This window comes from Falco peregrinus, chromosome 3, assembly GCF_023634155.1.
Source record: "Falco peregrinus isolate bFalPer1 chromosome 3, bFalPer1.pri, whole genome shotgun sequence".
Taxonomy (NCBI): Eukaryota; Metazoa; Chordata; class Aves; order Falconiformes; family Falconidae; genus Falco; species Falco peregrinus.
Window position 1 is genome coordinate 109,766,782 of NC_073723.1, and position 12,656 is coordinate 109,779,437.

General features: G+C 53.2%; 1 protein-coding gene across 1 annotated transcript in view; it reads right to left on the minus strand.

The window, feature by feature from the left end:
- EPHA8 (EPH receptor A8) overlaps positions 1-12,656 on the minus strand; it is a 51,625-nt gene that overhangs the window by 20,175 nt on the left and 18,794 nt on the right. Inside the window, exon 3 of the mRNA XM_013299581.3 lies at positions 9,026-9,689. Within this exon, the coding sequence (XP_013155035.2) occupies positions 9,026-9,689 (664 nt within the window). The remainder of the gene's footprint in view (positions 1-9,025; positions 9,690-12,656) is intronic.

A 12,656-nucleotide genomic window follows, 5' to 3' on the forward strand; every position in this document is an offset into this window, starting at 1 on the left:
CTGGGAGGAGATAAGAGATGGAAATGAGGGTGTCAGAGCCACTGTGACAGCCAGAGACAGGCACTGGTCCCAGAGCCCTCCAGGCTGCGGGAGAAGCTGGCACAGAAAATCCCAGCTCCTTTCAATCCAGTTTAGGCATGATGCCTCCAACCTCAGCTCCTACATGACACAGACACTGAAACAGAAGCATGTTACTCACAGTCATGTCTTAAAAAGAGGCATCCACCTCCTTGCCCCAGACCTTGTGGTTCTGCAAGGCTGTGTCCCCTTTCCCTGCAATCCCAGGCTGCGTCCCCAGGTTGGTCAGTAGTCTGGAGGGGGTCTGGGGGGCTGGCTGGGGTGGCTTTCTCAGGTAAATTCTTGGTCTGTAGATCACACATTGCTCTGCAGCCCTCCTGATGCTCAGTGCACCCTTTGTGTGCTGCTTGCCCCTGCACTCTCTCACACCCCAGACCACTGCCTTACCCCTAGCCCCTGAGTGGGAACAGCCCAGTTCCCACCCTGCAGCCCCTTTGCACAGCTCACAACGCTTTCCACCCCCAATATTACCTTACAACTCATCACACCACTATACAAACCTGAATTTGCCTCATATCACCCCAGACTCCCACCTCACATCACCTCCCCACTCCTTGGTCCTTCCCCCATCATTCAACACATCCAGCACTCCTTTGCACCCGGCATGTTGCAGAGAGGGGGACAGAGGGGAGTTTTCACCCATGAAGATTTTGCAAAGCTGGCAAAACCCTCCATATCAGGCTGCAAGCAAATGGCACATGCAGCAAAGGGCATCCTGCACAGCTTCTTGCCCAACACCCAGATTTCACAGCCACCAGGACATGTTGTGTAAGAAGGACCCTGCTCTTCCAACTAGAGTAATTCCACTTGTAGTGCTGGGTAAACTGGAACCATGGTGTTCCAGACTGGCTGCATCCCAAACTGGGTATCTGCATGGTGCTGCCACAGAAAGATCAGCAGGTCTTGCCTCTTGCTTGGAATACAGTACTTTGGAAAGCACTCCTGACTCTGTCCTGCTCTTCTTCCCTACATCTTTTAAAAAAACCAACCAAAACCCAACAAAACAGGAAACATCTGAACCCTTCTGTGGGAGCGGAGCCGGGGTGGTGCTGTGCAGACTGACGTAGGTGAGGCAGCCTGGCACGCTCTCAGAGTGAAGGCTTTTATATAAAACTTATCTGGAGAAACGCTACAGCTTGCAGGAGTTGGATGGAAACAGGTGGCTTAATGCTAGAATTAGAAAAAAGCTGTTTCCAAAACTCAGTTTTGTCGTGGAATTTTAGACAGAACTATCCAAGGCTTCTGAAAAAAAAACCCCACAGTTTTCACCGGATGAAAAACAAACCCAGAAAACGCGGCGTTCAGGAGGGAGCGGGGCCAAATGGGAGCCACTGGTGCAGATGGCAGTGCTGGAGGCAACCCTGCATCCCTGCTGCAAGGCTTCAGGGAGCAAATATCCTTAAATGAGGAAAGGACATGCAAAATACCAAGGATTTAATCCCAACCCCTGCAGGAACTGGTATGCAGCTTTGGAGGGGATGCACACATGCAGACGGCTATGGATGCATACAGGGGCTGAGCTTTAAAATCAAGGGTGCCCAGCACTCCAGCAGAAGCAGAATGAAGAGCATCACAGGGAACAGCACAGCCCTCACCCCCGCACAGCTGAGCACCACCAGCTTCTGGATCCCTTTCTCCTTCATGGGGAAGTGTCAGAGGCAGCATCTTGTTTTCAGGAAGGGGAAGAAGTTGTCACACAAGAAGTGGTGACACGAGTGGGATCTGGATCTCATGTCGAGTACAGAACAAATTTTTGGCACGGTCCTACTGCTCCGTGGGATGAAAAGCATCTTCCCCACGCAAGGCAATCACACCCAACCTCCAAATATGCCGGCAGCGAATTTAGGCTCCCCAGCCTCCCATTGCGTTACACCATCCCCAGTGTCAGTGCTGGTACAAAATGCCGGGGTTTTCCCACAAGCTGCCTATTTCTAAATTCCCCAACAACAGCTTCCCAGGCACCTGAACAGTGGTACCTCACATCCAGAGCAACAACCTGTGCCCACGACCTGCACCTGGGCAAATTCTGTGGAGAAAAAGATTGCAAACCAAAAAAAACCCACATTCCAAAGCTGGTAAAGGTCTTTGAGAGTTGCCAGATCCATCCATCACAGTCCCGCTGCTCTTCAGCACTTCTTACAGGGACTACAGAGACCTACCAAGCACAAATGAATTTTGTTTCATCCCCATCAATACCCTGAACTCCAGTCTAGCATCATTCTCACCCTTCATCCACGTCAGCGGCTAAACACACCAAACTCAGAGGAAAAGTGACAAACAATAAAATATTCAGCCAGGGACACAAAACACTGTTCTGTTGGTGGGGGAAAGGCAGCTCTGCAGTCATCTCTGCCCTTTTTCTCTGTTCTTAACCAGAAAAAAAATATCGTTTTAGGTGTGTGTGGGGGGGGGGGGGGCTGCTTTTTTTTGTTTTCCTAGAAAATGCAATTGGCCACTTGCTGGAGCGTTAGAGGAAGGGATGAAGATGCTGGACATGCTGAGATCACCTCACCCTGTGCCCTGCCTTCTCCAGCGTGCTTGTTGAGCTGAATTAGCCATGCATGGGCAGCCCAGAAGATCTGGGATCCATACAGGCTGATTAGCAGCCAGGTCTGGAACTATAACCTGGAAGTCCTGGTACAAATCAAGTGTGAGTCCAAGGATCCCATCCCAAGGCTGGATAATCCTCCAGGGGAAGAAGTTTTTCCTAACGTCCATCCCGAACCTGGCAAGCAGGTTGTGTCCCTGAGACATTGTCTTTGCAGTCTGCTCCCATCTGAAGTCTGATACCTGGGTCCTGAATAGTCCGAGATTATATGATTTGGAAAACAAATTATTTTCTTTTTTTTTTTTTTATAGGATACAGGGCTTTGCATGGGATAAGCAGAAGGTGATATAATCTTAACATCCAGTATTGCCTGCATTTTACAAAGCAGCTGACTGGCTTGCAAACCAATAATGAAAATCTTGTGAGCCACTAAGTTCCTTTGATTTTCTTGCCTGGCGTCACGGAAAGGCCGTTTGCATAACTCCCCTAGCGCGTCTTTGAAACTATCACTGCTCCTGCCCTTGAAAGGTTTATTTTGGTACAGTCATGGCAGAAACCCTACGTGGTGGGCACCCAGGGCACTGGTGCAGTCTAACTCTGGGTATGACCACCTGGTACCCTGCCAGCAGGCACCGGAGGCTCTGAGCAGGCATCACTGAGTGCAACACAGGCACCAAGCCTGCGGTTTGGAGCTGGCACGTGTGCGCTGGGACTTGCATTGAAAATCTCCTTGAAATCCACACCAATTTGCAAAGAAATGTGAAACATATTCCAGTGTGTTTGTCCAGAGCTGCAGTGACAGGGTATTTTGACATACATTTTATCTGTCCCCTTGACACATGGTATATATGCATAGGCAGGACCTAAGGGAGGTGGAGCGCAGCCTGGAAGCTGAAATCCCAGGTTTGCTGACTGAGAGGCATGTGTGACCCCCAGGTGCATTTTGGGGGCCCCTGTGTAGCCCAGAACCAGGAAAAAGGGGTTTTGCTTGGAGTCAGCCCAGCAAGAGCAGTGTCCCATTGCCAACTGACCAGCCTCTATCGGCTGTTCCACGTGAAGACACAACACAAGGAGCTCATGGTTGCCCTGCGATGTTTGTACACAGGTAGGAGAAAAAATCACTGTTGCCAGAAAAATGGGAGCGAGAGAAGCCCAGGGCTTCTCAGACCATCTCTGACTTAGGAAGGGAGAAGGAGTTTGGGAAGAGAAGGGAATGGAGCAGGGATCTGGTGGGCTCCCTTAACTCACTAGCATCTCTTTCCTCCTCTCTGTGTGCTTCTCCACCCCTGCTGCACTGAAAGAAAGGAGCACGGGCCGTGGTCTCCCTGGGTTAGTACCCAGGGGCAAGCAGCATCCCCATGTGCAGTGCACTGGGCAGAGGGGTCTGTCCCCTTGCACCCAATCTCAAAGAGGGCAGGTCGCATGCCTGCACCTTTCCTCCCCTTTCAGCATCAGCAGCTGGACCACATCTGTTCACACAGCTGCAAAGGTTTGCTGCTGTGGCCACAGGTCATTGCCCAGCAGAGCACAGCTGGAGCCCACATCTCTGACCTGGCTTCCCCTGCCAACGGCTTCACCTGTGTCGTTGTGTTCCCTGGCATTTGGAGGGCTTACCCTCCTCCTGGGTGGCCAGGGTTGTGCCCACCAGCAGGGTACATGTGTGATGGGGTGCAGCTGGAATAGGGGTTCCCCTCCTTTCGCGCCCTATAGCTCTGCTCCCCCCTTGCCCCACCAGCTGGAAAGTCAGTCCCCACTGACTTGCTTCATAAAGGTCCGTGGATGCAAAACTGTATTCACAGGCACGTAATTACCAAGCCGGGTATTTTCTCCTCTTAATTAGCAATGCTGTAGCGCTTTAATTGCTCGATTAAAGTTGCCCACGAGGAAGGTTTAAGGTACATTAAATGTGCTGATTGGTTCATCAGCGTGAATCCCACCAACTGGAAAAAATTAACCAGCTTCCAGATTGCTAACCAGACTCTCCAGATCTATTTCCACCAGCCATGTGCCACACACAGGAGGGGTGGGACAGCCCAGCAGCAGAGGGGTCTGTCCATCAGGGGCCAGCAGCCCTTCTCCTATTCCCATCTCTCCTCCAGTTTGGGAGATGGAGAGGAAAGGGTCTAGGCAGTGACAGCCTCCCTCTCTTCTCCTTGTCCAGAGGACACAGGACTTTTTTTTTTTTTTTTTTGGCTTAAGCACAGCTGGATAAAGTCTACCCCAGGGTCAGATCCTCATTCAGCCGCACACATCAGACCCTTGTTTGGTAGCTGTTCTGGCTCAGCCCTGGCAGGCTACAAACACCCGTCCTCCTGTGCAAACAGGCTGATAGAGCAGCAATTGCTTAATTGTTGCTCCCTCATCACTGTTTTCCAGGCAAAGGCAAGAGCCAAGCTGAAGCCACCGAGCACAGCAGAAGGAAAGCACCCAGAGCAATCTTGAGGCTAAGATGCCCAGTCCCAAACTTTAGAGAAAAATTCTGAACTGCTCCAGAAACCCATGGATATACCTCAAAGGCACTCTTTTTAATGGCATTTCTGCTGAAGGCTCATCAACCTGCTCTGACAACAGGGAAGTGGGCCTGTTCCTTCTGTTTGACCCTTTTTCATTTGTATGTTAAAGAAAACATCCTTCCTGGGAGATTCTGCACTCCTGGAGGTCTCTGTGACTGGTGGCTGGGTGGGTGGGTGGGTTTGTGTCAGCTCCCAGAGAGCAGCACCATGATCCATAGCCATAGCAGTGCTGCTGATACTCCAAACCAGCTCTGTGCACGCAAAACTCATCATCAGCTAAACAGATTTTAGCCCAGCTTTCCAGTTTTGCTCACTGATAGCTGGTGACAGATGCAGCCCAAGGACTAATCCAGATCCAGCCCAAAAGGCTGACCCTGGTGCAAGGACCATGGGCTCAAAACCTTGGTGGCTCAGGAGCCGGGCAGCCCACCCCAAAGAGGGTCTGGCTGGGGCTGGTAGGAAGTGGGGGGGTGGAAAGCCACTGTCCTCACCTGCGTGAGCCACCCTGTCCACCTCCCCATCCATCCGCGTGTCCCAGCTCTCAGCCTCTTGGCTGTTTGAGGAGGCGGCTTATGGGTTTCTTCCCTTCCCACAGAAGCAGAGCCAGGGTTAAAGTGCTCCCCTTTCTCATTTCTCTAATTGCACTGACCTTATTGAAATGGGTCTCTATTTGTCCTGTGCAGCAGCTGCATATAAATAAGGTGAATTATGCTGATTGTTTTCTTATCTGATAAATTGCTGGGACAGTTCCTTTTCACTTATGCTATTGCTTATTCTGCTATTTAGGCAGAGCAGTTGCTATTTGCTGTGTGTAAGAGATACTAACGTGTCTTGCTGCGGACTGATGCATTTCAAGGAGGAAAGAGCAGCGCACCCAAGGCTGGCTGTGGATGATGGGGGTGAGAGAAGCAAAGTCCTTCAGAGCCTTGAAAACGGAGGGGAAAAGCAAGTGGGGCAGCAGGGCTGTGCTGCCCTGGAAGAGACATCCCCCCCCCCGGGGTTTCATCCTTGGGGTGGTTGTGGCAGAAGATGCCGTGGGACTAGAAGCTGGGAATTTTAGGAGCTGGAAGACCCCAGGACCCCATCAGCAGCTGTGGCAATTCATGCTCAAACCCGGGTTCTGCCCAGGAAGGCACTGCAGCACCTGTGCCCAGCCACAGCTGGAAAAGGGGGTCCTGTGTCTCTGAAGATCAGGCAGATGCCTGAGGCACAGATACAGGGGACAAATGTCTTGGGCAGTGCGGGGCTGTGACACAGCTGATGCCAGGCTAGCTGGCATCCTTAGCATGGTCCTGACCTTAGTGCCTCGATCTGGTCCCCTGATCCCATGAGAACTGCCCCTCACATCTTTATGGCAAACACCAGGACACCACAACAAGATGAAACATGTGGATCCCACTGGGGCAAGTGCAAGGAGTCAGCGATCCCAGCCACCCCCCCACCCCCCCCCCCCAAAAAAAAGGGGCATCCAAGCTGGTGGCTGAAAGTCAAGGGGACAAAAGGCAGAGAAGTTCCCCACGTTTCTACGCATCCTCCACCATGTCCCACCTCACCCTGTCTTTCCCAGCTCTGTGGCACAACCTTACTTCTCCTCTGAAGAGCTGGGAACAGCTCTGGCCATGATCTGGTTTCCTGAACTGTCTTCCATCACTCTGGCAGGTCCTTAGAAAAATGAACATTAAAGAGGAGGGGGAGAAACCTCCACTGTTCAAACATCTTTAGCTTTGACAAATAAGGCGTCTGGCTGTGAAAGGCAGAAGGAAATTAATTTGGAATCACATTTTAAACACTGCCATAGAAGCAAAGTATCTTTTCTCTAATTTTTTCCCCCAAGCAAAAAATGAATTTCCCTGATATTTATAGAAAGATTATTAGGGCCACAAGGAGTGATTTATATCATCTCATCCCTGTGAAGGAGAATGAAAAATTGCTGGGGCAACAGCCACTGGAATCCTGCTTTTGTCCACCTGACAATTAAAACAGCTAATTTCCAACTCCGACAGATCCACTGGGGTTATAAATCATTCTGGAAAGGCACTTTTCACTGTGAAAAATGAACTCTGCCCCAATCAGGCACAAGAAGCTTAGATCAGAGATTTGCATCTGTTTGCTTTCGTCTGTAAATATATGTACTCCTGCTCCACACCCACCTGCCAAAGGAGACAGGAGGCAGGAGGTGATGCCCCTGCTCACTTGACGTGGGGCTATCGAACTCCCTGTGCTAGGAGCTGGAGAAATGGGATGGGGGAGGCAGGAGGGCAAGATGACTCTGAGGTCCATGAAAGGCCGGTGACATTTCTGTCCTGTGATGACACAAGCCCCAGAGAGCTTCACCAGGAGCATCGCTGGTTGAGCAGCGTGGACCTGAGTGCAGCTGCATGCAGAAGGTCCAGCTTCTGCCTGTGTGTCCCCCAGCTGGGGAGGCAGGCTGGACCGTGCTTCCTCCTATGCCCGGCCTATGGACAGGGGAAATCCCACCAGGAAAGGGCAGGAGGGCAGAGAAGGAGCTTTTCCACAGCTTTGTTCCCAGGAGAGAGACACACGTCCAAGGGAGCACAGGAAAATGAGGCAGGCTGAGCACAACGCCGATGCCAGGGCTTCCCTCAGCCTTCAAGCTTTAGGGTGGTGATGCCCTGGGGCAGAGTCTGCTGCATGGGACTGCAGGAGGGGAATATGGGGAGGGGGTGTTTGGCCCTTTTGAACCAAACCTCCCTGCAGTCATGGGGCTGGGACCCATACTAGTGCCCCCTCCCACGGCAGCACATGGCTGGCCCCATGCACGCTTTGCAGCCACTCTTTAGCGTGGGAGAAGACAACCCTTTCTAAATTATCAGATCCATCCCAGGTTGACTTTCAAATCAATGGGCACAGACAGAAGGAGTTGCGGATAGAAGCATTTATTCTGCCTGTCCTTCCCACTCTGTGTAGCTGGGGACCCGCTGGGGCCGGTGCTGGTCCCAGCAGCACCTGGATCCGTTCCAGTCTGGCGTTGGACGTCCTAACCTTGCGTTAAGTCTCCCTAAGACAAATGCTCCGCTTGAGAGAGACAAACTCAAACAAAGGCCCCGCACTCTTATTTGTGCTGCTCCCCTAAACACGTCCCATAAAGAAACCAAGAGCAAACAAATCTGCCTGGAGGGCTCTCACGGGGAGCCCCGAGCGCTGTGCTCTGTACACACACATCCCTGTACCTGGTGCGTGGCTGCTGCTGGTCACCCCGCTTCCTTATCACAGTTTGTACAGTCAGCAGCTTGAAGCCTGCCCAGTGGCACAGAGGACCCCCAGGAAGGCTCTCTGGACCCCCAGATGACAGTGCTCTGCAGCAGCCCCAGGGAGGGGTGATGGATGGACACAATAACCTTGTTTTGTAAAAGCTCGGTGTTTTTTTCTTTTTGCTTTCCTGGCTTTCAAAATCCCCTGCCAAAGGGAAGCGAGCGGCGGGGCATGTTGGAGAGGCTGAGCTGTGCTTTGCTGGAGTGCACCAGCAGGGATCTCAGCACCAGCCAGAGCTGCTGGGGGCACTGGTTTGGGACTCAGCACGAGCCAGAGCTGCTGGGGGCACTGGTCTGGGACCTCTGGGCCACGCACTCCACGGTAGGGGAAGATGGAGCCAGGGCAGTCCTTGTCCCCGTGCCAGCCCCCATCGCAAAGCCATGCCCTGTGCACCAAGACCTGTCACAACCAGGCTCACAGGAGTGCCCAAAGGGCTTGCTGGTGGTACCAGTGGCACATTTTGGAAGCATGAAGCCATCCAGCAAAGGTTTGGGCAGCCCTTGGCCTCCACAGAGGCCAGGCTTCTGTCTTGTGAGCAGGTTTCTGTCCTCAGCACTTCCCCAAAGAGGCGAGAGCCCCTTGCAGGCACCGCCATTAAGAAGCAGGGACTCACCCATGCAGGAATCCCGCTGCTCTTCATAGCCAGCACTGCACACGCACTTCCCAATGGGCACCAGCCATTCTCCCTCGGCACTGCAGTACATTTTGGGGGTGTCCCTCTCCTCCGAATGGCCCACGCACTCTCCCCGCACTTCCACCAAGGAGGATGAGTCTGCCCCAGTCACAGCCTCGGAGAAGGATGCTAAATTCCTCACCATCGCCGGGCACTTCTTGTAGTAGACCCGCACGGAAACGATGGCGATGCAAGCGCCTATGTCCTGGAAGGCCAAGTAGAAACCCCTCTTGCTCAGTGGTCCCACGCCCCGCACCTCCGTGTTCAGCTTCAGGCGCCTCACCCCCAGGTCCACGTTGGTGAAGCTCTCATCAGCTGCGATGGTGTCGATCTTCATAAACTGGCTCTCCCGGGTGCTGGTGCCCAGGTCCCGGTCGGACTCCAGGTAGTAGAGGTTGAAAGTCTCCTTGCAGGTGCCCAGCACGCCCGGCATGCTGTTACAGTCCCGCAGTGTGAATTTAATCTCTGCATAGACCCGCCGCGCGCCATCCCGTTGAACCCAGTTGGTCCGTAGCCAGTTGTTCTGGTTGGGGGTCATGACATTACAGACCTGGTAGGTGTGGATGGGGCTGAAAAACTCATCCATTTCATTGATTGAATCCCACTGCGGGACAGAGAGAGAACAGGTCATTCCAGATGTCCCCGAAAGCCTGGCAAGGGCAGGACATGCAGGAGTCTGGGCTATCACCCACCCCGTGATCAACTCCCTCTGCTCCAGCAGCTGCATCTGGATGAGAGATTGCTGCTGCTACTGGCCAAAGCAAAATGAGGATGAATAGACTTTACCCAGCACTAATTTGGGCAGTAATTCTCACAGCCCACCCTGATGCAGAGCTGGGTGAAGCCCACCCCTGTCTGTGGATGGGATTGCTTGCACAACTCTGATCTGATGGCAGAAGCTGGGGGCAGTGGGTGTTTGGGAAGGCTCCAAACCCTCCAGACCACACGTGCACATCCCTTCTCTTGGTGCTCAACCCACCATTCACAGCAGCAGCAGGAAGGCACCTGCCTGCTGCTCCCCCACATCTCTTCTGGCTCATTCCATCTCCACAGGCCACTTCCCAGCTGGAGAAGGAGTTTCAGGGTGCCTGCCGCGGGGTGAAGGGGAAGCATGCAGTGAACACGGGACTTCGGGGATCCACAGGGGCTCAGAGCCCCCTTCTTCCCAGGCAAGGTGGTGTCAGTGTGATTCCTCAGTGTGAGCCCTCAGTGTGAGCTGAGAGGCTGGAGTGGGGGAGGGGGGTGGCTCTAGGACCCCAGGGGCTTAAAGCTTGGCAACTCTGGGGTTAAAATTCAGTGTAGCAGTGGCAGCAGGGTGAGCTTGGGGAGCAGATGCTGCACAAAAGCAGGTTGCAGCAAGCACGATTGCAGTGGAGGGGTCTGAGTGAGTTTAGAGGGGCAGGGACACTTGTGTCATCTAGGAGAGGGGTGCTTAGCGGGTGTAACTGCTGAGAAGTGAGGAGTAGTGAGATTCTGCGTACAAATGAGCTCCATAGCTGAGGGACAGGTTGAGCAGAGCTGTTGAGGGCTACAGGACACTTCTGCGGGCTCTCCTTTGCTTCACATGGCTCCCTCTCCACCCTCACCAACCCCTCACCAGGACCCACAGACCTTCTCTTCTCTGGAGGCTTCCCACCACCTCTTCAGCTCACATTCCTGTCCAAACCAGGCACCCCAATCACATCTCCCATGGACGGGTTGGGACCCCTGAATTATTCTTATGGGAGAAGGAGGAGGAGGAAGAGATGCAGAGGACTTCAAATCTTCTGACTTCTCCCTGGATGTAGCAACAGGCTTTGAAGATGCTTGAGTCCCACCACCATCATGCCCCAGTCTACAGACACAACCCTGCAGAAGCTGGGCAGGTACTGGCACCCCTGCGGCACTTGTTGCTCTGCCTACCAAACCATCACCCCACACAGCCTCAGCGCACCCCCAAAGGCAGCTGACAGGGAGCACCCCCCACCATGGCACCCCATGTGCCCTGCCAGTCTGTGTGCTGTCTGGGGGGGCTGGGGGAGCCAAGAAAAGCTCCAGCAGCAGTGCACAGAGCAGGAAAACAAATCTTTTAAGCAGCATTGCAAGTGCATTAAAATAAACCTCTGGGCTTGCTCTGACAGGACAAAAATGGTGTTTTCTTGTGCGAGTGGTGACCTGTGTTCCATTACGGACACAAAACCAACACCATCCCAGAGAGGAGCCTGATACTCATCTCGGAGGGGGTGAGCCTGAGGACTTCACCCCAGTGACTGTGGGAGCTGGCGAGGATACAGATCTCCTGGGACAGGCACCCCACAGCCTTGCTATAGGGCTGCCAGCACTGCAAGGGCAGGACACAGCTAAGGGAGGGCATCACACCTCCAGAACATTGGCAAGTTCTGGGTTATCAGTGGATAACAAGGGAGATATTGGCAAGAGGTTATCAGTGATACCTGTAAGACAGCCCGCTCCCTTCTCCCCTCTCAGATGGGAAAGTTCTTCCTCATTTAACCTCCCCGACCTGCAGCCCTGCGGAGGAGGTGCTGCTGTACTTCTAGTGCTAGAAGTCATTTCAGTGCCATACATCTTCAAAACTCCCCCAGAATCCTGCTTAGGAGAAAACTCTGCTTCTCACTCCTAAAGAGCTTAAAGCGACCTGGAAAAGGCAGCAGGTCCAGGTGCAAACATCAGTGAAAGCTCAGAGGGGAATACGCTGGTGAAGGGTGTGAAAGTCAAGCCACTGCCAGGAGAGAAAAATAATTCTGGTTCTTCTGAATGCTAGAAATGTCCATGTCTGTCCTAGGATCACTGAAGACCTGCTCTTCTCCCCAGCACTCAGGTGGTCAACGTGGGAAGGGGCCAGGCTACCTGTGTGCTTTGCTGGAGGGCCAAGCGGTGGTACTCCTCTCATGCCTCAGTTTCCCCAACCACAGAGGTGAGCCCACAGAAAGTGCTGACACACAGGATACACTCCTGCCTCTTGTCCCGTGCTGCAGAGGGGGTGGAAGTCATTGTAGAAATTAATCGAGCACAAATTAACACAACATCTGTTTCCTGTCTTTTTCCCTGCTGAGTTCCCTGGGGGGAAGTGAGGCAGAGCCGTGCATGGGAGGAGATGCGAGGTGAGGGCAGAGCTGCGGGATGCATAGTGGGGATGCTCCCTGCAGTGCCAGGTCCCCTCTGCAACATCCCTGGCTCTCTAGGAGTGCCCAGCAAGGGAAATACGAGGTTATTGTGTGCACCAAAATGCCTTGACCTCTAGCTAGTGTCCTCCAGACTTTCGCTTCTCTCCCAAATCTGGCAGAGGTGACTGTGCTCTCAACAGCAGTGTCCCCTTGCCACTGTGGTGCTGCCAGAGCTGGCAGCATCCTCACCGCTGGCAGACAGCAGAGCTAAATACCCATCTCCAAGCACCAGCAGTGGTCAGCATCAACCACAGGGGAAGACTCGGAGGGTTTGCATTTGCATCATCACTCTTTCAAACTTGCTGCTTTTCTGCACAGCAACTGGACTGCCAGCTCTTTCCCAAGGTTGCACGCAGTGCCTTGGGATCCCAGTCTGAGACTGGCCCAAAACACCACGTGTTCCACTG